Here is a 27101-nt window from a genome sequence, read left to right on the forward strand (position 1 = left end):
ATTATTAAGTTAATTATGTATCCCATAAAATAAGTTCCTTGACGCTCAGCGCCGAAAATGTCAACACAACGGTAGGGTCAGCAAAGAAAACAAACCAATAACGATTCAGGGATAAATTGGATGGATCGAAACAAATTAAATGAGACAAGTAATTAGTTTATAGAAAGGCAACATATATAGTTAGGGAAAAGAAAGCATTACATCTGAAACGGTTCTACTCTAAGGGATTTCCAGTGGCTAACTGGACAAACAGACATCACATCGCCGGGACGCGGTGCCAGTGTGAAATCCGGGTTACCACAGTCATCTTCCCAGGTCTCCCGAGGTACCTGTTTATCAACCAGCCCGAGTGGGAGGATGAACATGTGTGGGCTGCGGGTTGATTGCCCGAGCCGGGATTCGAGCCCAGGCCCACGAGATTGTAGCTAAGCATGCTAATCACTTCTCCACGGATTGTATACATCAGACTCGCCCAAAATGAACATACAACGTCATCTGACTATGAACCGCTGGCGCAGTCCTAGCAATGCTGGAGGAAAGATGAAGCTCAGCTGTCCATCCTTTTTATTGTTCATCAGTTAGAGAGATACCTGAAGGAGTGAAGGAAAGTAAAATGCAGTAACCTGAACTTCACACTCAACTTTGTTTCCGGGGAGAGATAGAGCATCGATCCCCCCCGCCAGCCTCCTCAAGCACCAGCAGGACAAAGAACACGCCCACAAGTCCTTCAGTTCAAGCAAGCAACGTTTGGGAAAGAAGTCAAGCTGAACATTATTACTTCCAGTTTTTTTACAAGGATAACCGAAGGAGACAGAAGAGAGAAAATATAATGCAGCGACCTGAGAGAGATGAGCCGAGCCTACGAACTCTTCTAGCCCAGTACTGACCAAAATAAAAACCTTGAGGAAGATAAAGGTAGATTGCAATGTAGCAAACCGACTGTCGCGCTCGGCTTCATTAGGAAATGAGAGGCATTCAACCCCCCCCGAAGGAGCCACCAAGACCAGGGGGCAGGAGATGTGCTCGGCGGCAAGGCACACCTGTAGTGGGCTTAGCCGCTCGGCTCACCGGTGAACAGGAAGCACGGGAGGTGGGAATCTATGCACGGCAGGTGAGGAAAAGGAAGTTAAGAACGCAAAGATTTATTACGACAATATTTAGCCAAGATTAGCCATTTTGTAAAGCGGACGAGTGCGAAAATAATGTCAAACTAAAGAGGTCTGAAAATTGCGCAACAGAAAGACGAACATTCATACAAAGCGAAAAATACAAAGCACCGTTGACGAAAATTAATATTACACTCCCTCCTTACACACTCCTCGCGCCAATAAATAGGAAAAAAAAAGCCTTTCATACAGACGGGAACACAGATTACCCTCGACATAAGAGAGGTTGGCGTTAGTGAATAGGCCACGTGAAGTTATTTTCGCGAAAGTTAGAAAAAAAAGTCCTCATAGAAATGCATGGCAATCACAAGGTTAGGTTCACGTGAAGATAAACTAGACGGGTAGTGTAAAAAAATAGTCGATTTATACATCCGTAGTAGTAGTAGTAGTAGTAATAGTAGTAGTAGAAGAAGGTAGCAGTAGTAGTAGTAGAAGTAGTAGTAGTAGTAGTAGTAGTAGTAGTAGTAGAAGTAGAAGGTAGCAGTAGTAGTAGTAACAGTAGTAGTAGTAGTAGAAGGTAGTAATAGTAGTAGTAGTAGTAGTAGTAGAAGAAGGTAGTAATAGTAGTAGTAGTAGTAGTAGTAGTAGTAAAAGTAGTAATAGCAAAGGTAGTAACAATAACAGTAGTAGTTTAGCTCGCATAAAACGTGAGATTACTATACATACATACATACTTACATACTACATTACACACATACAGACACTCAAGAAAAATAAATACCACTACTCTTTCCCCCTAACCCGAAATACTAAGAAAAAGTATATGCCTCTACTCTTCCCCTAACCCCCACAATCTGCAATCCCTACCTCACCACCGCTCCACGCACCGTCCCTCGCGCGGCCCTAGTGGGAGGGGAGCATGTGGTCGTGTCCCCGGGCCTCCAGCCACGCCAGCACCTCCCCGTAGCGAGTCTCCTGCCAGGCCACGTTGCCCTTCACCTCCTCCAGCAGCTGAGCCATGTCCTGGGCGTACTGCGGCAGCTGGCGGGTGTGGGACTCGTGGAACTCATCCAGCTGAGGAGGGAGAGAGAGAGACAGAGAGAAAGAGGGTTAAGTGTGCGTGATGTGAAAGAAAACGAAAAAGGAAAAGGATAATGGGAAAGGAAAAAAGATAGAACAAGAGAAAGAGAAAAAGAAAAAAAAAAGGATACAAAGAAAGAAAAGAAAAAGAAAACGAGAGAGAGAGAGAGAGAGAGAGAGAGAGAGAGAGAGAGAGAGAGAGAGAGAGAGAGAGAGAGAGAGAGAGAGAGAGAGAGAGAGAGAGAGAGAGAGAGAGAGGGTATATAATAAACGCTCATCAGATAAAAAAAAAAAAAAAGACGCCTCCCTCCCTCCTTTACCTCCTTTCGATGAAGCGGCGTGTTGAAGTTTCGACTCACGGCTCGAACCATGCGCGCTCCGGTCCGTTCAAGGCTGAGGAGAAACGAAACACTGAAGGGGGAAGAGAGACACCCACGCCAACACGCTTCGGGTCAATTAACGGGAAGGTAATTAAGACTCCGTGGGGGGGGGGGGGGGGGGGGATGCAGGAATACGAGCGTGGACTGAGCTAAATGCAAAGTCAGTAGATTCTAAATAGGCTCCCAAGATGACTTAATATGGCTGGTATCACAAGACACTTTCGCTTCTCACATCAGTTATTTCTAAAGGTCAAAAAAGAGGATCAGTCGGGTTCTAATGACTGTTTCTTTAGGCTCATGCTACAGAGGAAGGGTCAAACTACTACCAGGATCATGAAACTACCCCTGGAAATGCCCACAACACCTATGAAACCCTTGTTAAATATGTGAACTTGGGTGCCGAAATGTTTTAAAATACGACCGAATGTACCGCGGCAGTGACACTTGTTTATTATTTCTATTATTACTATTATTACTGTCATTATCATCACTATTATTGGCATTAGTCAGTAACAGTGGTGTGGGTCATGCGGCGCCGCGTCCCGCACTCCCACGCTCACAGCTCGACTTACAAATCGCGGAGGTCATCCCAGCGGTCCTGCAGGAAGGTCCAGGCCAGCGGGCGCCCCACGTCGTTGGTCGCCACCGCCGAGAACACGGTGAGGGCGTCCTGCTTCCTGATGTCACTGCCGGGGCTGAAGGCCATCTCCAGGTACCTGTGGGAGGCGGGAGGAGGCGGGCTGTGTTAATGCCCCGGTGGAGGCTTCGGTTCATACGCTGAATTAAGTTGTTAGTTCTAAGTAATAGTTCTTCTTTCTAGAATGCATAAACTATTATACTACTACGTATGGAGGAATCACTTCTTCAGTCACAATAAAGTTATAGAAACGTTCACACGCTATCACTTTTGAATATCGAGGTAAAGCAATAGAATTTGTAGTCAAATTAATTAGCAATTCACCTGAAAAATACCAAGTGCACAAACCAAAGGAAAAAAATAAATGTTCGAGTTCTTTGACCAAGTGCACTAAGGCTTTATGATGTGCGGAAATAAAACACCTGTGACTCGGAGGGGAAATGAGTATTGGATTCCAAAGTGAAAACAATGAAAGAAAAAATCAAGGTTCTTTACAGAAGAGGTAAAAGTACAAGCTGGTCCATCAACGAGGGCAGAGGAGGATGGCAGAAATAGATCATTAAATACATCATTACAAAAATACATCATCCCAGAAATAAATGCCAAAACATAGACACTGCGAGGCGCACACTCACCTGGACAGCAGCCACGGTCGCTTGGTGCAGCCCATCGCCTGCAGCAACTTCACCTTCTCGGAGCCCACCGCGGCGGCGAGGTACTGCCCCCAAGCAAAGGTCCACTCCTCCTCCCCTCCTTCAGCGATGGCGTGGCAGTACACCGTCGACTTGAGGTTCGGGGAGATGCTGAAAGGACAAGCGAAAAAAATAAATAAATAATGGAAGGTGTGACAACTATACAGTTGAAAAGGATGTTGCAAGTTCTTTCAGGTATAATTTTATCTAGTCCTACGTTTATCTCTACCGTAAAAACCCGACTAGTCTGTCGCACCTGGTGTTATCCGGGTCGGCCATCCAGGCGGCGTAGCTGGCGGCGGCGTTGGCTAGACAGTCGCTGTGCTCCAGCTCGCAGGCCCACGACAGCGCCTTCTGCCGCTTGTACTGGTCCAGCAGCGGGTCACTCTCGTGGTCCTGGAAACCCACAGAGTCGTACAGCGGCACCACGATGTCCAGCAGGTACCTCTGGGAAAAATGATAATGACTATCACCATGAGTGCTGCACAAGTTCGTGGATCTTACTTAGTTTCCTTAAAACATTGTCTTCTCATTAGTCATGGCTTTAGAAGGTATGTCAAACTGATGGGTGTGCACCTTCGAGGCTGTGGCAGACATGAATTCCTTACAGTGGGACACAAATATGATTATGACGCCTGCCCGCCACAGATTTTCTTTCCCACGTAAATCATTTATAGGTCAGCCTACGAGAGAGGATGAACAACTGGGTGGGTTTATGCCTGTTGTTCCTGCCCGATTTAGAAACGCAGCCACGTGGATTCACATTACAAGCAGTGCCGGGCTAGCGCCGAGCTGTGAACGTTCACTGACTCTCGAGCTCCTGTTGTGTCAGGAGGGTGCGTCCAACCCTGGGTGCGTCCATCTCTCCGGTATACACAACGCCGCTTCATATGGCATCAATGACGTCCATATTTTTCTTGATATATAAAACAATAGCATCAAAACGCCTGTCAATGATATTTCTGGCATACAGCGACGAACACGACAAAAGGAGTTCAAGTTAGGTACCCTGAGCGCCCCGTAGGCCGTGGTGTGCCGCAGCATGTCCCGGATGTAGCCGAGGTTGTCGAGCGCCGCCGCCCACGGCACGTACTCCGCTTCGCGGGGCAAGTACGTGGTGACCTCAAGGGCGGTGCTATAGGGCAACTGGCCTGATATGAGACGGGCGTAGAGAAACATTATAGTAGTAAAATACTAAAAACAAACACAGGTAAAATGTAACCCAACGGATGACACTTCGTATATGTAAATACTTTGATAATGAAGCTTGAGGTTCATAAATATACCAACATCTTAGACATCCTCGACTTGCACTAATAGAACATGACAACATTAACCCTTCTGAAATATGAGAGTTTGGGTGTGTAGAATCAAAGATGATTTACCTGCGCGGGACAGGTCTAGCGCGTCATCAATGATCTGCGCCCTGTTGACCGTGTGGATGGCGCTGTGGTCGTTGAGCAGCTGCTGGATGAGCAGGTTCCAGTTGTGCTGGTCGTAGTTGACCCTGTAGTAGCTGGTCTGCTGCAGGTTGAAGATGACCCACTGGTCCTTGGGGGGCAGGCCTTTGACGGTGACCTGCGCCTCCGAGTCCTTCATCCACACCTGGGGCTGCGTCTGGCTGAAGTCCGGCCGCTGCTGGCCCGTGTAGGTCAGCGGCACCCACCACTTGTAGTCGTGCGTGTCCTCGGCGCTGTCGTCCTTCACCAGCAGGAACCGCTCCTGCCGGGCCCAGCGGAACAGTGGTGAGCTGTGGTCGCGGCGCCGCTGACGGCCGCCACGCCCCCCGCGTCCGCCACACACTCACCTGGGAGACGCTGGCCGAGGTGCCGTCGGGGCTCCGCTCCACCCTGATGACGGGGTAGCCCATCTGCAGCGTCCACGTGTCCATGATGGCCTTGACGCTCAGCTCCGGCGGCAGCGTGCCCGCCGCGTGGGCCGCCTCCGTCAGGTGCCGCCACAGGTCGTCCTGCTCCGCGTTGTCGTACTTGCTGGAATATTGATGGTTCATTGCAAGGATCTCCGCAGTATTAACGGAGAATTACAGTGGCAAGACTGCAGTCCTATCCCACCCACCCCCTTCTACATACACGTTGGGGCACTGGTCGCGGGTCAGGGCAGAGGTACTCACAAGTGGTTGAGGTAGTGAGTGAGGCCCCTCCTGAGAGCAGCGTCCCCCAGGAAGTGACTCATCATGCGGATGATGGACGACCCTGCAGACAGGAAACAACATTCACTGATACTCATGCCGAAGCTGCGCGAGGAAGTGATCAAAAGAGACATTACCTGAAATAGCCACATAAAGGCCATGGATGTGGTTGGTTGTGCAGGCCAAATGTCAAAACCTAAATTGCAGTTTGTGAAAAATATAAGCATTTCCCAGTCAAAATACAGGCCACAGAAGTGTAAGGTAATCTATCAAGGACATCAGGGCTACCAAGACGACCACAATACCTGCCACCACCCAACGAGCGTGTCACCCTCGCGGCACACACACGACGGTTACCTTTGTCGTAGGCAACCCTGTCGGCGTGCTCCGCGTTGTGCCGGATGGGGTGTGACGAGGCCAAGCTGTCGGCCGTGAACATTCCGTGGATCCTCTTTAGCACGAACTGCTCCAGGATCCTCCAGGACGGTTCCACCTACGACATAACCAACCGTGAATCCGCTGCTGTCCTCTGATTGTCTTATACGCTATGAAGAAGTATTTACCTCTCTTTCGGCCACCTCTTTGGATTCTTTTTAGGAGCAGCGAGTAGCGGGCCTTTTTTTTTATTATTGTTTCCTTTTTTTGTGCCCTTGACCTGTCTCCTTTGTTGTAAAAAAAAAACATGAAAAGCAGCACACACACACACACACACACACACACACACACACACACACACTATACTTTCCCCCTCCCCCCACACACATGCTCCCTATCTCCCCCCCCCCCCTCCTCCTCCCCGCACAAACACAAACACGAGACTCACAAGGTCGACGCCAATGTACTCTAGGTATGAAGCGAATCCCTCGTTGAGCCAGATGTCCGTCCACCAGCGGGGCGACACCAAGTTACCGAACCACTGATGCGCCAACTCGTGCGCCACCACCGAGGCCACGAGCTGCTTGTTGTTGGCGGCGGACACCCGTGGGTCGTACAGCATCAGGAACTCCCTGGCGAAGAGGCGAGGAAGAAATGAGAGAAAGGAAGTGAGAAGGAGAGAAAGGACATGTGAGGGATAAAAAAAAATGTATCTGCCCGAATCTAAATTACTAATACCATATCGTTAGAGAGAGAGAGAGAGAGAGAGAGAGAGAGAGAGAGAGAGAGAGAGAGAGAGAGAGAGAGAGAGAGAGAGAGAGAGAGAGAGAGAGAGAGAATGTTATAATGTAGGTATACAAAGAAGGCTAAAGAGGAAGAGAGGCAAGTGGGCAGATGACAGGAGGCTTTGAGAGGCTGCTGAAGAGAAAGACAGGAAGGGCAATCTTACCTCGGGTTGGTACAGCAAGAACGATCAGTATAGTGTAGCTTTTGGATGTTGTCTCACGAAGAAAACGATGGTAATGTTAAATAATCAGATGATGGTGATTGGAGATAGAGAGAGAAGGAGAGATAGAGTAGAAGAGATAGGAAAGAAAGAGTAGAAGAGATAGGAGAGAAAGAGTAGAAGAGATAGGAGAGAGAATAGAAATAGAGGTTGATGGAGAGAGTAGAGATAGAGGTAGGACAGACAGAGTAGAGATAGAAGTGGAGATAGAGTAGAAATGGAGATACAGTAAATTGGAAGGAGAGATAAGAGTAGAAATAGAAGTAGAGATAGAGTAGAAATAGAGATAGAGTAGAGATAGCAGGAGAGATAGAGAAGAGATAGAGATAGAAGTGGAGAGAGTAGAAATGGAGATAGAGTAGAGATGGAAGGAAAGATAGAGATAGAGATAGAAGTAGAGATAAAGTAGAAATAGAGATAGAGTAGAAATAGCAGGAGAGATAGAGTACAGATAGAGATAGAAGTAGAGATGGAAGGAGAGATATAGTAGAGATAGAGATAGAAGTAGAGATAGAGTAAAGGCACACACACATCTACGGGAGGACACACACACGTCTACAGGTCCAGTAAGTTACGCCCCTCACCGGTACGTCGCCAGGCCCCAGTTCTCCATGGCGCCGGGAGCAAAGTCCGGGATGGCGACCATGTCCATCTTCGGCAGCGGATACGACTGATTGAAGAACGTTGCGAAGTAGGAGAGGATGCGAGGGCCGATATCGAGGGAGTACGAGGCTTGGTGCAGGGCTGAAGGCTGCGTCCAAACTGCGAACGGGCAGAGAAAACAGAAAACATGATTTCATCTATAAATTTTGACTGGAAAAGTATGTGACTTTTGTAATGCAGGCACTGGCAGGATCGAAGCTGTGAAACAATTATGGTAATGTCATGTCACACTACTTACAACAAACAGGTTCACAACTGTTTACCTCGGAAGAGAATATTATCGTTGACGGTGGTGTTCATACTGACGAAGTCCGACACGACGAAGGCGAGGAGGTAGGTTGACATGTTCACCGTGGTCTGGTAGTGGTCCCACAGCCAGCCCTCCTGGCCCGCCCTGCCGACCACAACACTCGTGAGTCAACACACAAAGCATAAACATGGCTAAGAAGCGATGCAGTGTTTCACAAACCCATCCACAAACTATCGCCCCTTGTGCACTAATCACGAGTCACCACGAGCACCACAAACAAACGTGGCTGAGAACTGCATGATTCAGCGTCACACGGACTGTCTCGGCGGGTTACTGTTGGTGACTCACATGGGCAGCGTCTCCTTGATGGGCATGTTGGAGAGCGAGGTCATGTTGTCCTGGCGGGCGAGGTGCACCTCAAAGGTGGCCTTCAGCCCGGGCTCGTCGAAGCACGGAAAGGCTCGCCGGGCGTCCGTCGCCTGGAACTGCGTCGCCGCCAGCCTCCTGCGGGGAAGGGAGTGTTGGTGAGCGGGGAGACTTGTTATACAGAGTGTTGTGGCCACAAGGTGCCTCAGGAGCCTCTTTAACGTAAGGAAGTGGGAGGGAGCGGGGAGACTTGCTAGGTACAAAGCTTTGTGAGTCAAAAGGCATCTCGGTCCCTCCTGAGAGGAAGTGATGGGGAGCGGAAACATTTTATACCGATTGTTGAGGCCAGACGTTAACCATCCCCAGGGAACACTCACTTCTCGGTGCCGTCAGCGTCCCTGTAGGTGGACCTGTAGAAGCCTTTCATCAGGTCGTTGAGCAGGCCGAGGAAGTGCATGGACAGGACGTATCTGCCGCCCGGCCGCAGCGGCTCCTTCAGCTGGGCCACGTAGAACTCTCGCTCGGCGTCGTACTGGTGGGCGGCGATGGCCAGGCCGGGTCCCGCAGGCTTACCGAGGGGACGCAGCTGGGAGGGGAGGGAAGGAACACTTTGTCTGGCGTGTACCTGTTGATGTGTTTATACTAGAACAACTACAAGTCTTCTGCTGTCTTGTTCTCCCTCAGCTGAAAGAACCGGGAAGCAACCCTCGGCTAACATGACGCTCATCTGACACATATGTAGTGCGGCGACGGCCTGATGAACTAGCCTCCCATAACCCACTTAGGCAATGGGGTACCTCTTTGGCCGACTCGGTAAGGAGTGGCTCTCCCGTCACGCTGGTCGCGGGTTCAACCCCAGGCAGCCGGGGAATACCCTCTCCTTGTTGTGATTAATTTCTCGTGTGTTTCGATACACGCAGAGGACGTGTGGGACCGAGAGAGTAATAGAAAAAAGAGAATAGAAAATCTCTTCATTAAACATACACGGGAACACACGTGGCCCTCCTCGCATGTGTCGGGCGGAGACACACGTGGCCCTCCATGCAAGTATCGGCAGGGGACACACGTGGTCCTCATGCTGGTGTCGCGTCACTGACCCTGATGGTGTCGTTGTGGGTGATGATGTCGGCGATGTGGAGGGTAATGTTGGTCGTGGCCTCCAGCACCTCCATCTCCACCTCCACGTAGCCCAGGATGCTCAGGTTGCCGTTGATGAGCGGCTGCAGCTTCACCAGGTAGTGCAGCGGACGCAGGGATCGCGGGAGGCGGGGGCTGCCCTGCTTGGCCTCCGACTTGTCTTCGGTTAACAAGTCCCGATCAGACGAAGGTGGCGCTGCTGTCACCCCTTCTGTGCCCTGGACCTGAGGAGACTCTGATTAGGAAGCGACACCTATGCTTATGCTGCCAAGATGCACGCAAGGATATGGACCGGTCACAAGATCATCTAACCATTTATCGCATACATATCCCATACCAAGGAGATTATAATACGCGTAAATGCTCTTGAATGAAAAGTTGATAGACAAAATAATAAAGAAACTAAAAAATGGACGTAAGTATAATTTGAAATGTATAAGAAGTCGTTGTGTGTGTGTGTGTGTGTGTGTGTGTGTGTCCGTGCGTGCGTGTCCCCACCTTATAGCGGCACGCGTTTCCGTTGTCAAGTGTTTCCGCCTTGCATGCTCGAGAACACGTGACCCCCACCTACCTGCTGCGAGGCGGCGGTGGTGGTGGTGGTGGTGGTGGTGAAGGTGGTAGCGTTGGCGGGGGTGTGAGGCTGGTAGGAAAGGGGAGGAGAGGGAGGAGGAGGAGGAGGAGGTACATGGGGCGTAAGGTAGTAGACGAGGAGCCCCGTCGCCACCATGCCGCTGACGAAGGTTACCCCCAGCAGGAGGCCGACGCCCCGACTCACGTAGCACCCTCGGTACTTCCTGAACAGCGTGTCTCGGGCGGGCGGCGACTCGGCGGCCTCCACGCTCAGCTCCTCGCGCCCCGAGCTGCCCATGGCGCCGGTAGTCTCCCGCGCCCACTGATGACGGAGACGAGGCTGTACTCAGAACCTGCGCCAGAAAAGGGTCAAATAAAGTCCTTGCACGGGAGATCGTCGCGTGACACATCAAACTTGGAATAGACAGACAAATGGATAGATTTTTTTTTTTTTACAGCTAAGGAGACAGTTCAAGGGCGTAAAGAAAAAAAAAAAAAAGCCCGCTACTTACTGCTCCTGAACAGAGGTCAAGGGAAAGGCCAAAAAGAGAGGTAGACAAAAAGAGAGATAGACAGATAGATAGACGGATAAAAGGTATAGATAAATTAAAACTAAGTCCCCGCAAGAAAGATCAAATCACGTGACACATTGAAATTTGGATAGACAGACAGGTAGATAGATATACAGGTAGATAGGGAGGATAGATAGGTAGAGATAAATTTATTGAGTGATCGATCAGTAACATAGGTAGGTACATAGATGGGAATGCTTCTCCACAAAACACACAAATTTACAATAATAACACACCAGACTTTCTACACATTCATGAAAAACAATAAAAGAAAAGTAACTCAAAACAAGATTATAGTTTTTTTTATTATCATCACAGAAATATAGAAAAAAAACACGGCCCTTAGAAAAATTTAAACACTAGACATTCCAGAAAACAACAAATAGAAAAAAAAAACCACGATGATACAATAAAGCTAAATAAAACACCAAACAAATCAAACAACAAAACGAAAACAACAAAACCAACCTCAAGACAAACGCACAAACACACAGACACAACTCACACACGCACACAAAAAAAAAAAAACATCAAAGTAAAACACAGAGCCAACCAAGCCTTTCCAAACCCAGTGATGTGTTGAAGGTTGCGCGTGTGTGTGTGTGTGTGTGTGTGTGTGTGTGTGTGTAAGCACCTTATAGAAAACGAGCAACAGGTAGGGGACGACAGGTGGGAGGAAGGGAGGCAGGTAAAGATTGAGGAGGAGGAGGAGGAGGAGGAGGAGGAGGAGAGAGGGGAGAAAAGCGAGGGAGGTCGAGTCTGAGCTAGTATGTAGTTAATATATACTGTGAGAAAGGGAAGCGAAGGAAAGGAGGGAAGGGGAAAGGAAGAGGAAGGAAGGGAAACGGAGTGGATAAAAGGAAAGGGTAGAGGAAAGGGAAGGGAGGAAAGGGCAGAGAAAGTAAAGGATGGCAAGGGAATGTAAGGGAATGGAAAAGAGGAAGAAGGGAAGAGGAAAGGAACACTTGTGAGAAGGAAAGGAAATAGAAGGGAAGGAAGGGGAAAGGAGGGAACGCGGGAGGATAACGGATGGGAGAGTAGGTAAAGAAAGGGAATGGAGGGAAACGGATGGGAGAGGAGGGGAAGGAAAGGAAAGGAGAGGAAAGGGAATGTGAAACGGGAGGGGAGGAGATGGAACTGAGGGAAGGTTACGGACGGGAGGGGAAGGGAAGGATGGGAAAGGGAAAGGGGAACGGGAGGGAGGGAGATGGAACTGAGGGAGGGTTACGAACGGGAAGGGAAGGGATGGGAAGGATGGGAAAGGGAAAGGGGAACGGGAGGGGAAGGGATGGGAAGGATGGGAAAGGGAAAGGGAAACGGGAGGGGAGGAGATGGAACTGAGGGAGGGTTACGAACGGGAGGGAAAGGGAAGGGAAGGAAAGGAAAAGGAAAGGGGAAACGGGAGGGAGGGAGATGCAACTGACGGAGGGTTACGGACGGAAGGGAAAGGGAAGGGAAGGAGAGGAAAGGGAAGGAGGAAACGGGAGGGGAGGAGATGGAACTGATGGAGGGGAAGGGAAGTGAAGTTGAGGAAATGGAAAGGGGGAACGGGAGGGGAGGAGATGTAACTGAGGGAAGATTACGGAGGGGGGAGGAGAGGAAGGGAGAGTGAGGAAAGAAAGAGGGGGAGGGGGTGTAGCCAGGTGGAGGAGGGAGAGCAGACTTTGGCAACAGTTTGGGTCTTAGGATGTCTGAGCACGCAAATAGCATCTATCAAAGCGCGCAGCGGAGGAGAAAAAACGAAGACGAGAGAAATAAACGGAGTGGAAACCGAACAAGAAAACAAACAAATAAACATACTCCCGCTTTTTATAATAGTAAGAAAACGCAAGTGGATTAAATTATGAAGCCATTTTTTTTTATCCATTAACGACAATTTACTTTTTTGTGTGTTTATTAACGATGTAAAAAAAGAAGAATTATTACTAGACTGAATCGTTGGCAAGGGTCGAGGGTATGCAGATATATGGAGGCGCGCGCATACACACACACACACACACACACACACACACACTCACACACACACACACGCAATGAACAACAAAATTAAAATAAATTGATAAACTACAACAGACTAATTAACTATTAAATCCGAACATTAAAAAGATAAAATACAGAGAGAGAGAGAGAGAGAGATCGTATAGACGTATCCGCCCACACGCACTCCCTGCTTAGCCCCCTGTGAATGGACCCGTGTGTGTGTGTGTGTGTGTGTGTGTGTGTGTGTGTGTGTGTGTGTGTGTGTGTGTGTGTGTGTGTGTGTGTGTGTGTGTGTGTGTGTGTGTGTGTGTGTGTGACCGAGCGTGTGTTCCCTTCTACTGTCCATCATTTTATAACATGACATAAATAAAAAAATATCAAACACGTAATAATCAAGACAAACACATCAATACAAATCAAATATTCACACAGTTACTTTCCTCTCGGTTTAACAATGGCAAAAATATCTCTAAAACTACAAACATTGGCGTGGGAAACACAAGACACTTTCACTCTCCGCAAAGAATCCAAGGTTGAAACAAGCAAACGTGATGTGCAATTTCTTTCTATTATCCTTAATGGGACTGTGTGTGGACATGCAAATCCTGACGCATCTTGTCTTTTTAATGTTTCTCCTTAACCTAAATTTACGGTCGGTACTCCCAGACCCTTCCACCCTTCACATCACCTATTTCCAAAGGCCGAAAAAGAGATCAGTCGGGTTCTAATAAGCGTTTTTTTAGGTTCATGGTACAGAGGAATTGTCAGACTACCAGAAGGGTCATAAGACTACCTCTGGAAATTCCCAAAACTCATACGAAAGCTTTGTCAGATATATGAGCTTGGGTGGCGAATGGTTCAATAATATGGTTGTTTTTTAGGTTCACGGTACAGAGGAAGGGTCGGACTACCAGAAGGGTCATAAGACTACCTCTGCAAATTCCCAAAACTCATACGAAAGCCTTGTCAGATATATGTGTGTGCTTGGGCGGCGAATGGTTCAATAATATGAGTGGGTTTTTTAGGTTCATGGTACAAAGGAAGAGTCGAACTACAAAAAGGGCCATAAAACTACCTCTATAAATGCCCAAAACTCATACGACAGCCTTGTCAAATATGTGTGTGCTTGGGCGGCGAAATGTTTAATAATATGGGTGATTTTTTTAGGTTAATGGTACAAAAGAAGAGTCGAAATACAAAAAGGGTCACAAAACTACCCCTGGAAATGCCCAAAACTCCTAGGAAAGCTTTGTCAAATGTGTGAACCTGGACGGCGAAAGGTTTAATAATTTGGGTGTTGGATCCGTCCCAGCGAGTCGGGGTAAATGGGAGAACACGATTCGACAACAGCTGAGGCCACGTCGTTCCTCTAGGCAATATATTATGACACCCTCGCGTGATATACTTACGCCAGCGGGGGAAAAAAGGAGCAATTCAAAACACTTTTCCCATCAACACGAGTGAAAATTTATGACGAAACTGACCAATGTTGCTTCTGAGTGTCGTAGAAGCGGATTGTGGGGCTCAGTAGGGACCAGCATTAATATATCGTCACCTTCGTCAACAAACCGCCTAAGTCATTATTTTTTACTCTTCAGGAAATCAGATGTTGTCTTAAGAGTTAGGCAAAAATGAAAAGGTCAATTCTAGAACACTCAAACCCTGAATAACGAAGGCAACTATACAAAAATGGGCGTCACATGTTGAAATATTGATGTAGACAAAAAAAAAAAATAGAAATCGACGAAAAATGACTTAGGCGATTATTTTCTGAGGGTGACGATACATACTACTCTTTGCTCACTTGTTATCTTTACGGTAAGGAAGAGAAGTCAAGGAAAGATACCAGGCCCGCTTCATGCTGTTTATACATTTCCACACGAATGCATATTTGCGCTTATTGACGTGTTATTTATCGTTTATATAGAATTATCTACAGTATAAATATCCCGGCGAGCGCTCCCTCTCTCTTACGCCTCTATCCATCCCAAAGCCATGAAGGGTACGCAGGGGGGGGGAGGGGGGGGCACACACACACACACACACACACACACACACACACACACACACACACACACACACTGCAGGTCGCCGCTTAAGGGAGGTAAACAAACTGACGCCGACCATGACCCGAAAACGACGAAGACCAAACCTTTCACTATATCGCTTTCCTACTGTGTGTGTGTGTGTGTGTGTGTGTGTGTGTGTGTGTGAATCCCCGGAGTGAAAGGCCAACCACCTATAAGACTTTCCTTTTCAATGCCGACCTTACCTCAGCCCTGCCAGTATACCCCCACCCCTGCCACTGCCAGCACACACCCCATTACCCCTGCCAGTATCCCCCCACCCCTGCCACTGCCAGCACACACCCCATTACCCCTGCCAGTATCCCCCCACCCCTGCCACTGCCAGCACACACCCCATTACCCCTGCCAGTATCCTCCCACCCCTGCCAGGCGGTGGTCGAGTGGTCACCAGCGTGCGGTCGTGGTGGGCCCGTGTACCAAGGTTCGAGTCCCACCGAAACACACTGATTTTTAAACCATTTAGGAGCAGCGAGTAGCGGGCTTTTTTTATTATTGTTTCCTTTTTTTGTGTGCCCTTGTAAAAAAAAAAAAATCGCCACATGCTGTCCCGATCTTCAGTCAACCTTAACTTCAGCGACTTCGTTCAAATGAAGCACCGGGGGGCAGCATGGGCCCAGCAAGTCATACATCACGGCACCCACTATAAATAAAATTCGCCTGCGCCACTAACGGGCTGGGGTGGCCCAAGAGACCCCTCAAGAGAGCTTACCGGCGATATAGGCAGCACCTGAAAAAAAGTACACCCCACCCCTGCCTAGGCTGACAAGGTGATGTACTGAGGTAAGGTGACGCCTGCACTACACACGCTGTCCCTTGGCATCAGTATCGGAGACCCTGCACTCAGTATTCCTTGACTGTAAAATAAAAGAAAAAAAAAATACTCGCTCGCCCACTCAAGTTCATACACTGCATATTCATTCCACCACTGACATACTTAAAAGTGTTGCATAGAGCTGTAGCAAAGGCCCCCGCACTGTAAACATGCCACTCTGCCTTCTCTGCGCCCGCATATTAAAGTAACTTACACCGTGCGCCTCATGAGACAAACGGGTTCAAGGCAAGCGTGTTTTGTCCTTCGTGGGTTGTTGACACTTCGTGGTAGGATGACGCTCCTCGTCGCCGTGCAAGAACAAGCACACGTCAAGTGGAGAATTAATTACGGTAAACAATATGATAACAGTGCTGCCGCTGTACCTGACGACGACGACGATGATGATGATGATGATGATGATGATGATGAGGAGGAGGAGGAGGAGGAGGAGGAGGAGGAAGAAAAAGACGAAGAGAAAGTAAGATAAATTATTATGGCGTGAGAAATAAAATAATAATAATAATAATAATAATAATAATAATAATAATAATAATAATAATAGAGCAATAATAATGACAATGATGAAGATGATGACGATGATGATAAACACACACACACACACACACACACACACACACACACACACACACACACACACACACACACACACACACACACAGACCCATCCCAACACCTGTCCTCCCCTTCCCCTCCTCCAGGAATTCCTCGTTAATTAATGGAACAGGTGCCACCCCCCCCTTCCCCCAGATGCCACCCCCTCCCCTCTCCCCCACCTATCGCACCCCTTCCCTTCGGTCGTGTCCAGTCTGAACGTGCCGCGAGTGGGTCAGTCAACCAGTAAGTCATTAAGTCATACCTTGAGGACGTGGTGGTGGTGGTGGTGGCGGTGGTGATGGTGGTGGTGGTATAGATGGCGTATGTCTTCTCCCCTTCTTCGCCTCCCTCTCTCTGGTGTTCACTGGTCGCCTCCGCCCCCTCCGCCGCCACCTCTTGCTTACTCACTCTCCCTCTCTCTCGATCTCTCTCTCTCTCCCTCTCTCCTTGCCTAGCCGTCTTACCCTCCCTCCCTCCCTCCCTGTAGCCCGCCTTTCACTGCTACGCGCCGGTCTGACTCCCTAGGCTCCAACTTTCTGCCTTTTCAAACCTATCGCCGTCACTTAGCCTTCCCCCTCTGCCTTTTTCTCTCTCTTCCTCTCTGTTTGTCTCTTCTTTCTTTTTCTTTTTTTTTTCTTTGTTTCTTTCTCCATCTACCTGTCTGTCTGTCTGTCTATCTACCTATCAGTGTTTTTTTTTAATCTTGGTGTCATTTTTCTTTCTTTCTATCTTATTTGTTTCATTTTCTTGCTCTTTTGTTGCGTGTTTTTGCTTTTGATGTGGTTGTGTTTCTTTCATTCTTTTTTTTCTTGTCTCTCCTTTTCTTCTTGATCTTGTTCTTTTTCGTATTTTTGTTCTTGTTCTTCTTCTTCATCACCATCTTCATCTTCATCCTCATCTTTTCCTCCTCCTCCTTTTCCTCATCACATCTATCGCGTATAAGTCTGTCTGTCTGTCTGTCTCGTATCTCTATCTCCGTTTGCTTGTTTTTGTTCTTGTTCTTCATCTTCTTCACCATCATCTTCATCTTCATCCTCTTCCTTCCATCCTCCTCCTCCTCCTCCTCCTCCTCAAATCTCTGTCGCGTATAAATCTGTCTGTCCGTCTACCTCTATCACCGTCTACTTGTCTGCCCCCTCAACTCCTAATACGACAAAAAACAAACAATCAGATACGAGAGCCCCAAATCGTTTCCAAGAATTAAGGGGCCGAGGAACGCACTAACCTAGATATGCGTCGGTGGGATGGTCGCGCGAGTCAAAGGTGAGAGGCAGGTAAATAAACAGCGCAGGTAAACACACCCAGAGGAGCGTAAGATAGAAGCATCGAGGAATAGTTAAGGGTGACGCAGGTTGAGTCTGGGAATGAGGAAATGGGGATACAAGGAAGTCTGTGAAGTTGGGTGAGATGTGTCATGACTGTATTGAAGGAGAATGATCTAGAGTGAAGGAAATAACGAAGAAACATACCGGGGAAATTTTGTGGAATGCGTAAGGAGAAAGGAGAGTGAAGTGGTGTAAAGAATGATTAGTCTAAGTTACAGATGAGTAAAGTTGCGTGAAGTTAAAGAAAGAAGACGAGAGGGAAGGAAAAAAATACTGAGGGAAAATTTGTGGTATAAATAAGGTAAAATATAAATAAAAGACGAAGATGGTGCAAAACAAATAGGGATGAGGAGTCTAAGTTACAAAGGAGCGAAATTGAGTAAACTGAAAGAAGACGAGAGTGATGAAAAAACATAATGAGGGAAAATTTGTGGTATAAATAAAACAAAATATAAATAAAAGAATAAGATAGTGCACAACAACGAGGAATCAGGAATCTAAGTTACGAAGGAGCAAAATTGGGTTAACTGAAAGAAGACGAGAGTGAAGAAAAAAACATACTGAGGAAAATTTGTGAGTACATAAGGAAAAAAAATCGAAGAATCAATTAGTATAAAATATTAAAGGGATGAAGATTTTAAGTTACACGAGAGCAAAGTTTCCCTGAGATGGATACTGAAAGAGAGAGGCCGCAAATAGTAGGGAAAAAACATACCTTGAAAATCTCTGAGACTCATAAGATAAAAGAAAAAGGAACACCAATGATTGAGTACGTATATAAGGGCGAATGTGGGAGTGAGGAAACTGTGCTAGAAGAGAGGAGCAGAACTAGATGAGCTATTAGTGGGAGAAAACATATCATGAAAATCTTTGAAACGCATAAGAGAAAAAAAGAACACCAGTGATTAAGTACGTATATAAGGGCGAATGTGGGAGTGAGGAAACTGCTAGAAGGAGAGGAATAGAACTAGATGAGCTATTAGTGGGAAAAAAACATACCATGAAAATCTTTGAAACGCATAAGATAAAAAAAGAACATTAATGATTAAGTACGTATGTCAGGGCGAATGTGGGAGTGAGGAAACTGCTAGAAGGAGAGGAGCAGAACTAGATGAGCTATTAGTGGGAAAAAAACATACCATGAAAATCTTTGAGACGCATAAGAGAAAAAAAGAACACCAATGATTAAGTACGTATATAAGGGCGAATGTGGGAGTGAGGAAACTGTGCTAGAAGGAGAGGAGCAGAACTAGATGAGCTATTAGTGGGGAAAAACATATCATGAAAATCTTTGGAACGCATAATATAAAAAAAGGAACACCAATGATTAAGTACGTATATAAGGGCGAATGTGGGAGTGAGGAAACTGTTCTAGGAGAGGAGCAGAACTGGGTGAGCTGTTTTTTTTTTATCATACTGAAAGAGCGAGAACGGGGATGAAGAAAAATACATCCTAAGGTAAATCTCTGGAGTGCGTAAGACGAATACGAAAGAAAAAAAAATGGAGTCGAGAAAACGAGGGATGACGAAAGGGAAGAAAAGTATACCGAGGAAAATATGAAGAGTGCATAACCCTAAGACGAATACATAACGAAGTAAAAGAAAAATTGGGGACGAGGAGGAGAAGGAAGGACGAGAAGGAAGAAAAGCATATCAAGGAAAACATGAAGAGTGAATAACTAGAAGAAGACATTAAGAAACATAAGAAAAGTTGTAGAAGATGAAATTATGCAACAGATGAACAGAGCCTTGCGAGATGAGATATTCTGTCCATTAAAGAGAGAGAGAGAGAGAGCATCTTAAGAGAGACAGGAGAGAGAGATAAATCATCGTTGAATACTAAATGTGAGAGAGAGAGAGAGGGGACGAAGAGAGAGAGAGAGAGAGAGAGAGAGAGAGAGAGAGAGAGAGAGAGAGAGAGAGAGAGAGAGAGAGAGAGAGAGAGAGAGAGAGAGAGAGAGAGAGAGAGAGAGAGAGAGAGAGAGAGAGAGAGAGAGAGAGAGAGAGAGAGAGAGAGAGAGAGAGAGAGAGAGAGAGAGAGAGAGAGAGAGAGAGAGAGAGAGAGAGAGAGAGAGAGAGAGAGAGAGAGAGAGAGAGAGAGAGAGAGAGAGAGAGAGAGAGAGAGAGAGAGAGAGAGAGAGAGAGAGAGAGAGAGAGAGAGAGAGAGAGAGAGAGAGAGAGAGAGAGAGAGAGAGAGAGAGAGAGAGAGAGAGAGAGAGAGAGAGAGAGAGAGAGAGAGAGAGAGAGAGAGAGAGAGAGAGAGAGAGAGAGAGAGAGAGAGAGAGAGAGAGAGAGAGAGAGAGAGAGAGAGAGAGAGAGAGAGAGAGAGAGAGAGAGAGAGAGAGAGAGAGAGAGAGAGAGAGAGAGAGAGAGAGAGAGAGAGAGAGAGAGAGAGAGAGAGAGAGAGAGAGAGAGAGAGAGAGAGAGAGAGAGAGAGAGAGAGAGAGAGAGAGAGAGAGAGAGAGAGGTGGAGGGCGCCGTGAAAGTCGCCTCGGGGCCATCAAAGCGCGTGGAACGTGACGAATTACTCGGCCAAATGGAAGATAATTAAACAGATTGCTCGTGTGAGTGATTTCCTCCTCGTGAATGGGTTCCGCGGATTGATTAATTATACGATTCATTAGAGAGAATCACGAATTACCAATCATTTCATTAGCGAAGCAATTAGTTGATTGAATCCGCCTTCTGCTCTTTATCCTCGGAGGCACAATGACCCGATCTCGTCTGTCTGTCCTTCCTTTCGGCTGTTCCCGTCAGAGGTCGCCACAGAGGGTCAAACGTTCCTATCTCTTTCCGTTCTCTGCTTCTGCCTGTGTCACGTCGAGGGATGGGGGTGGATGGAAGATGGAATAGGATGGAGGAATGAAGAGACGAGGATGTGGATGAGAGGAAAAGGGAAGAGATAGAGTGATAAAAGGAAATATAAGATGGAAAGATAATGAGATGAGGGAGATGATGAAAGGACGGGGAAAAGAAGGGAAAGAATGGAGAGATTATGAGGAAAAAATGGGTGAAAAAAAAGAAAAGAAAAAAGAAGGGAGAGAAAGATGGAGGAAAAAGGAAAAGAATAGAGGAATTAAGAGAAGGAGGAGAGGATGAAGGGATGGAGGGAAAAAAAAAACACAATGGAGAGATTAAAAAAAAAGAGATGATGGAAGAATGGATGAAAAAAAGGAATAGAATGGAATAAATAGGAAAAATGAGAGGATGGAAAAATAAAGTAAAGAATAAAGTAAGGAGTAAATGCTAAGTAGAGTAAGGAATATGGAGAAGAGAAGAGGAGTTCAGAGAAGAGAATGTGCACTAATACCCTCTACAACACCTCTGCTCTACCTCTCACGCACACACACACACACACACACACACACACACACACACACACACACACACACACACACACACACACACAATCGATGCCTGTTTACCCAGCGTCCATTGCAAGTCTCTCGGCCTGACAGTCTCATTAAGGTACATTGATCGACCAACTTAGGTTCTTCCATCTATACTTCTTCTTTTGCAAACTCTATATATATGCTTTTTTTTTCTTTCTTTTTTTTCTTCTTTTTCGTCTTCGTGTTCGCCTTCCTTGTCTTCTTCTTTTTTTTTCTTTTTCTTTTTAGTTTTCTCTTTTTTTCTCTTTCCTTTTCTTTGTCCTTTTTTCTCTTTTCCTTTTCTTTTTTTTCCATCTTCATCTTCATCTTCATCTCCATCTTCTTCTTCTTCTTGTTCTTCATCATCATCTTCTTCTTCTTCTTCTTCTTCTTCTTCTTCATCTTTCCATCCGTTCTTCCGTTCCTCCATTCCATCCTTTCCTCCATTCTCTATTTCCTCTCATCAACCCTCCTTCATTCCCTCCTTTCCTCCCTTTCCTTTTTCCTCCCTTTTTCTCATCTTTCTTTTTCTCTATTCACCTTTCTCTCTCCTTTATTTTATACTTTCCTTCATTCTTTACCTCCCTTTCTCCCTCCATCTCTTCCCTCCATTATCTCTTTCCTCCGCCTCCTTCCTACGTCAGCTGTGATTTCTTTTTTTATAGCCTGACTCTTCCTCCTCCTCTTCTTCCTCTCCCTCCTCCACTCCTCCTCCTCCTCCTCCTGACTCTGCCTCTAACTCTCCTTCTTCCTCTTTCTCCTCCATATCCTCCTCTTCTTCCTCTTCCTTCTCTCATCTATCCTCTTCCTGACTCTCCCTCCTGACTCCTCCTCCTAACTCTCCTTCCTCTTCCTCTTCCTCCTCCATATCCTCCTCTTCCTTTCCTCCTTCTCTTCTTCTCGTTCTTCCTCTTTTCTCTCACGCTTCTTCTTCCTGACATTCTTTTCTTCTGTTTCTTCCTCGTCTCCGTTTCTCCTACTTCCCTCCCACCTCCTCCTCCTCCTCCTCCTCCTCCTCCTCCTCTTCTCTCCTGATTTTTATTCCTGTGTGGCCCAAATTGAGTTCCCTCCCTTTGCTTTCTCCTTCCTTTTCTTTTTTTCCTCGACTCGACATTTTTTTCTCTTTTCAACTTTCCGTCTCGTTCGTCTCTCAGTTAATAGAATGTTCGCTCAGGAGACGCGTTTCTTTTTTTTTTCTTTTTACTTTTCAATATTTTTTTTACTCGTCACTTCCTTTTTTTTTTACTCCTTACACTTGCTCGGCTTTTTTACACTTTTATTATATTTTATTTCCTCTATCCTCTTTTTTTTTTACTTCATTTTCTTTTTTTTTGTACACTTTCTTTAATTTTTCTTTTATATTATCTCTCTCTCTCTCTCTCTCTCTCTCTCTCCTTATCAGATTTTCGTCACGGTTACGGAAAATATTCATCATATCACGAACCACGAGAGAGAGAGAGAGAGAGAGAGAGAGAGAGAGAGAGAGAGAGAGAGAGAGAGAGAGAGAGAGAGAGAGAGAGAGAGAGAGAGAGAGAGAGAGAGAGAGAGAGAGAGAGAGAGAGAGAGAGAGAGAGAGAGAGAGAGAGAGAGAGAGAGAGAGAGAGGGAGAGAGAATGAGAAAACCGAAGTATAATTTATCAATGCACTCAATCTTGTTAGGCGGCGAACGTATGTAGCAAGAGGAGGAGGAGGAGGAGGAGGAGGAAGAGGAGGCAAAGGAGGAAAAGAAGGAGGAGGAAAAAGATTACAGGGACTGGGGAAAAATAATAAAACAAGGAAAAGTAGGTTAGCAGATAAACGGAAAGGAAAAAATGAAAGAGAAAAAGGAGGAGGAAAAAGTGGAGGAGGAGGAAAAAGTGGAGGAGGAGGAGGAAAAAGAGGAGGAGGAGGAGGAGGAGGAGGAGGAATAAAAGGATAACGAAGTAGGAGGAAAATATAGACGATAAGGAGTAAGGAGGAAAATAGAAAGAGGAAAACCAGGAGGAGTAGACAGAAGAAGAGGTGGAGGAGGAGGAGGAGGAGGAGGAGGAGGAGGAGACATCGAAGGACGAAGATAAGGAGGAGGAGGAGGAGTATGTAAGTCAATTCAGGATGCGAAGTCAGTTACAACAATCCGCCCAAGTTACTGCCGAGAGAGAGAGAGAGAGAGAGAGAGAGAGAGAGAGAGAGAGAGAGAGAGAGAGAGAGAGAGAGAGAGATGCGTAGCAGGACCAAGAGGGAAGCCGAGTAATGTTATCGCGCCATCTTGCTCCTCGTCCTCACTCGCGTCCCTTTCTGCGCCATGAAAAAATCAACACAGCTTATATTGGGCTTAACACGGTAGCATCTCGAGGCCCTCCTTCAATTTTCTTCTATGGCACTGCTTCTCGAGGCTAAACAGACCCATTTGATCGTGGAAAGTTGGAAAGTTTCGTTTAGTCGGCGCAACATCTGTGGTCATATGCCGGAGAGAGACAGAAGGGGAAGGAATTATAGGAATAGGAAACAGATCCCAGAAGACGGGACACAACCCCCGATTAATACCTGGTACCCATTCACTGCTGGGTGGACAGGGGCGTAGGGTATCGGAAAAGCCGCCCAAATTTTTCCACTCCGCCCAGGAATCGAACCAGGGCTCTCTCGGTTGTGAGCCAAGTCTGCTAACCACTGGACCACGAAGCACCCCCATTTGATCGAGGCGGTGGCCGAGTGGTCAGCGTGTGGGAGTGGTGAGCTCGACGAGATAAGTTCGAGTCCCATCGATACACGCTGAGAATTTTCAAACTATCGCTGAATGATGAATGATTACCCACATGCTGCCCTATCTTCAATAAACCCTAACTTCATCGACTTCAGTCAAGGGGAACACCAGGGGGCAGCATGGGCCAAGCAAGAGTCATATATCACGGCAACCACTATAAATAAAATTCGCCTGCGCCACTAAGGGCTGGGGTCGCCCAAGAGACCGGCGCTATGGGCAACACCTAAAAATAAATCACATTATGGGATCTATGCTCGTGGAGGGAATGTGATACTTCTGTTTTGTTGTGCCTGGGAGGTGAGTGCACGTGAGGAGTCAACTAATGTCTCTTCTTGTTATTCTTGTTGTGTTCTCATCAAGTTGAGAATAACAAGCTTGACCTACTTTACCAAAATACACACGGATCATTTTTTTTTCTCTCTCTCAATTACTTTACTCTTGATTTAAAGTTACAATTTTCTTTTAAGTACCCCCGCCTCCACATGCACCGTGTAGATATAGCATAAACTAACACACAACCTACAGAGGATACCATATAAAAGTAGGCCTTAATTAGGTTAGGTTAGGTTAGGTTAGGTTAGGTTAATATATGCATAAACACCTATGTCCATTGAGACTTTTAGGTGAAGAGAGAAGAATGTATGAACTATTTCCCTTTAAGCTGAATGTTGTTGAGAAAAAGAGGAAGAGGAAGGGAAAAGAGGGTGTGAGATGGGGATAGCAAGAGTGAAGAACATAAGAACATAAGAACATAAGGAGTCTGCAAGAGGTGAGGGTGTGTGGTTATACTTGGTGGAGGAAAATAGGTTGTCAAGGAGAGGGAGGGAGAGTTGGCGCCCGGCAGATCAGAGCAGGAGGAGGAGAAAGCAGGATGTCACGTTGGAATATACCGTTAACCGTGCATCGCTTTCGAGCTTCGCGTCGCCCGAGATCACCGACACGCTATCGCCCGAACATCAGACACGAGTTCGGACAAGCCAAGCAAGACTGAAAAATCGAATATCTGCAAGAAGATCGTACCAGCTTGCAAACGTTCAAACTAATCACACACACACACACACACACACACACACACACACACACACACACACACACACACACACATACACACCCACAGACAGGCAGAAGGACCATCCACCATAAATTAAAACTCCTTCAAGACAAGAGAGATTATCAAGAAAACTCCGGACCTAAACTCGATCCTTCCTCTCTTCTTGCATCATCCTCTTACTCCTCTTACTCCTCTTATGACTAGGCGTATTATGAGGATTTACTTTATGCACTCTCCGTCTTGTCCCTCATCCGTCTCCTCCGCCGTAAGAGGGAATGGCCGTCAACTGATAAACTCACCTTTTTATATATTTACAGGCTGGCGGGAATGTGCTAAGTTTTAAACCGTCTGTCTCTCGCCGCATTCATCACAAGGTTATTTCCTGGATGTCCCGCGCGCTTCCCGTCCTGAGGAATCTTATGAATGTCTTGAATACTCCTGACTCTCCCTCAAGGCCGCTAGAATTGACGCAGAGTCCTCGGCAGTGTTATTTTTTTCCTCTTTTATAATATTTATGTGATTGCTGTCTGGTAGTACTGTGAATCTAAGTGAATGTGTGTTTTGTTCTTTTACTGTTTCCTTGTTGCTTGGTTCTATTGGTTAGCCTGACCTGGTTATTTATTTCAATCGTTTATGTTTTATTTCATTCCCTTTATCCTCAAGTCTTTTGCTGTGTCTTAGGTGAGTCGAGGTTGTGGATGCTGGAACTTATATTATTTTCACGTTTACGGCTCAACCTCTTGTACCGTGCTTAATGATAATGATAAACAACAACAACAACAACCAAAACCACCACCACCACCACCACCACAACAACAACAACAACAACCACGAACATCAACAACCACTAACCAACACCACCAACATCAACAATAGTATGTGTAAAAGCCAACATACTTCAACGATTTTTTTCTTGTTGTTAAGTTTACCCAAGTCGACTCTTACATGAATGCTCTCTTTCTTTTTTGCGGGCGGGACGCGAGCAAACTTTCTCATGAGGGCGAGCGACTCTTACACAAGCACTCCGGTATTCTCCTCGCGTGGGTGCCTGAGCGACTGAGAGCTTTGTGTAAGTAAGCGTTCACGGGGTGGGACGAGTCGTTCACATAATGTATAGATAGAAAGAGAGATTGCTTGCTTAGTCCTTTTTTTTTAAGGTGTTGTAGAGAGAGGACAAGGAACTGTCTGTCTAATGATTCCCTGTTGTTGTTTTTCATACGTACTATATAGAGGGAATAAGAAAATGCCCACCCAGCGTTTTCTTCTTGTTTTCACTGAGGCAGGAGAAGAATGAAAACACGGTATTGGTCTCGAAACCTTTTGTGATGGTAGAGAGTTAGAATCCTCAACCTAAAAGTACAGAACGTGGAGAGAACAGGAAATACTGGCCTAGTGTTTTTTTTTATTACAGAGAGAGAGAGAGAGAGAGAGAGAGAGAGAGAGAGAGAGAGAGAGAGAGAGAGAGAGAGAGAGAGAGAGAGAGAGAGAGAGAGAGAGAGAGAGAGAGAGAGAGAGAGAGAGAGAGAGAGAGAGAGAGACGAAATGAAAACACAAAACTGTCCTCAGACCTTATGTAGGACGGTATAAAGGTCGGGTCCTCAAGGTAAAAGTCCAACAGGTCCTACAGAGTCCTAAGGTCCCCTCAGCGCCTCACGGGTCCCGCAGCGTCCCTTGGTCCCCTTGGCAGTCCCTCACGTCGCCCGGTCCACCATAAATCCCGTCAAGTGGTCGCCGCCTCCTCGTAACACAAGCCGTCATGCAGAAGACTGGAAGGCCATTATCTGCATTCCGAGCTGGCCCCAAGTGCTCTCGGTCTCGTGTTCGGTCTCGTTCTCGATTTCGTTCCCGTACTCGTTCTCTCTCTCTCTCTCTCTCTCTCTCTCTCTGCACCCCCCTCTTGGTGACTCTACTCCCTCTTACTCCTCCCTCCTACTCTACCTCCTCCTCCCCTTTCCCTCCCTCCCTCCATCTCCCTCCCTCCCTCTCGCTCGCCCCCAATATACAGCTGATCTGACTGCCTCCTTCACCTTGCCTTTCACTTTCGTTCACTTTGCCTCGCGCTGGTCACGTGGATCTGTGTGTGTGTGTGTGTGTGTGTGTGTGTATTATTGGTGTTTACTATAATGTATTTTTCTGCG

General features: G+C 46.7%; 1 protein-coding gene across 3 annotated transcripts in view; it reads right to left on the bottom strand.

Annotated features, from left to right (window-relative positions):
- Window positions 1–1579: 1579 nt before the first annotated feature.
- LOC126986922 (aminopeptidase N-like) overlaps window positions 1580–27101 on the bottom strand; it is a 45412-nt gene continuing 19890 nt past the window's right edge. For 2 of the 3 annotated variants that reach the window (XM_050843437.1, XM_050843436.1), the window contains exons 2-18: window positions 10413–10764; window positions 9802–10065; window positions 9082–9290; window positions 8687–8842; window positions 8352–8482; window positions 8010–8187; window positions 6868–7051; window positions 6402–6537; window positions 6027–6108; window positions 5703–5886; window positions 5281–5617; window positions 4904–5046; window positions 4152–4342; window positions 3839–4006; window positions 3139–3282; window positions 2507–2579; window positions 1580–2180 (exon numbers count right to left, since the gene is read on the bottom strand). In XM_050843437.1, coding sequence (XP_050699394.1) covers window positions 2010–2180; window positions 2507–2579; window positions 3139–3282; window positions 3839–4006; window positions 4152–4342; window positions 4904–5046; window positions 5281–5617; window positions 5703–5886; window positions 6027–6108; window positions 6402–6537; window positions 6868–7051; window positions 8010–8187; window positions 8352–8482; window positions 8687–8842; window positions 9082–9290; window positions 9802–10065; window positions 10413–10709 — 3048 coding nt within the window. In that variant the 5' untranslated portion in view covers window positions 10710–10764 and the 3' untranslated portion in view covers window positions 1580–2009. Of the gene's footprint in view, window positions 2181–2506; window positions 2580–3138; window positions 3283–3838; window positions 4007–4151; window positions 4343–4903; window positions 5047–5280; window positions 5618–5702; window positions 5887–6026; window positions 6109–6401; window positions 6538–6867; window positions 7052–8009; window positions 8188–8351; window positions 8483–8686; window positions 8843–9081; window positions 9291–9801; window positions 10066–10412; window positions 10765–16738; window positions 16932–27101 lie in introns of those variants that run through there. The other variant, XM_050843435.1, reaches the window with a different exon arrangement.

The sequence above is a fragment of the Eriocheir sinensis genome, chromosome 63 (assembly GCF_024679095.1).
Source record: "Eriocheir sinensis breed Jianghai 21 chromosome 63, ASM2467909v1, whole genome shotgun sequence".
Lineage (NCBI taxonomy): Eukaryota > Metazoa > Arthropoda > Malacostraca > Decapoda > Varunidae > Eriocheir > Eriocheir sinensis.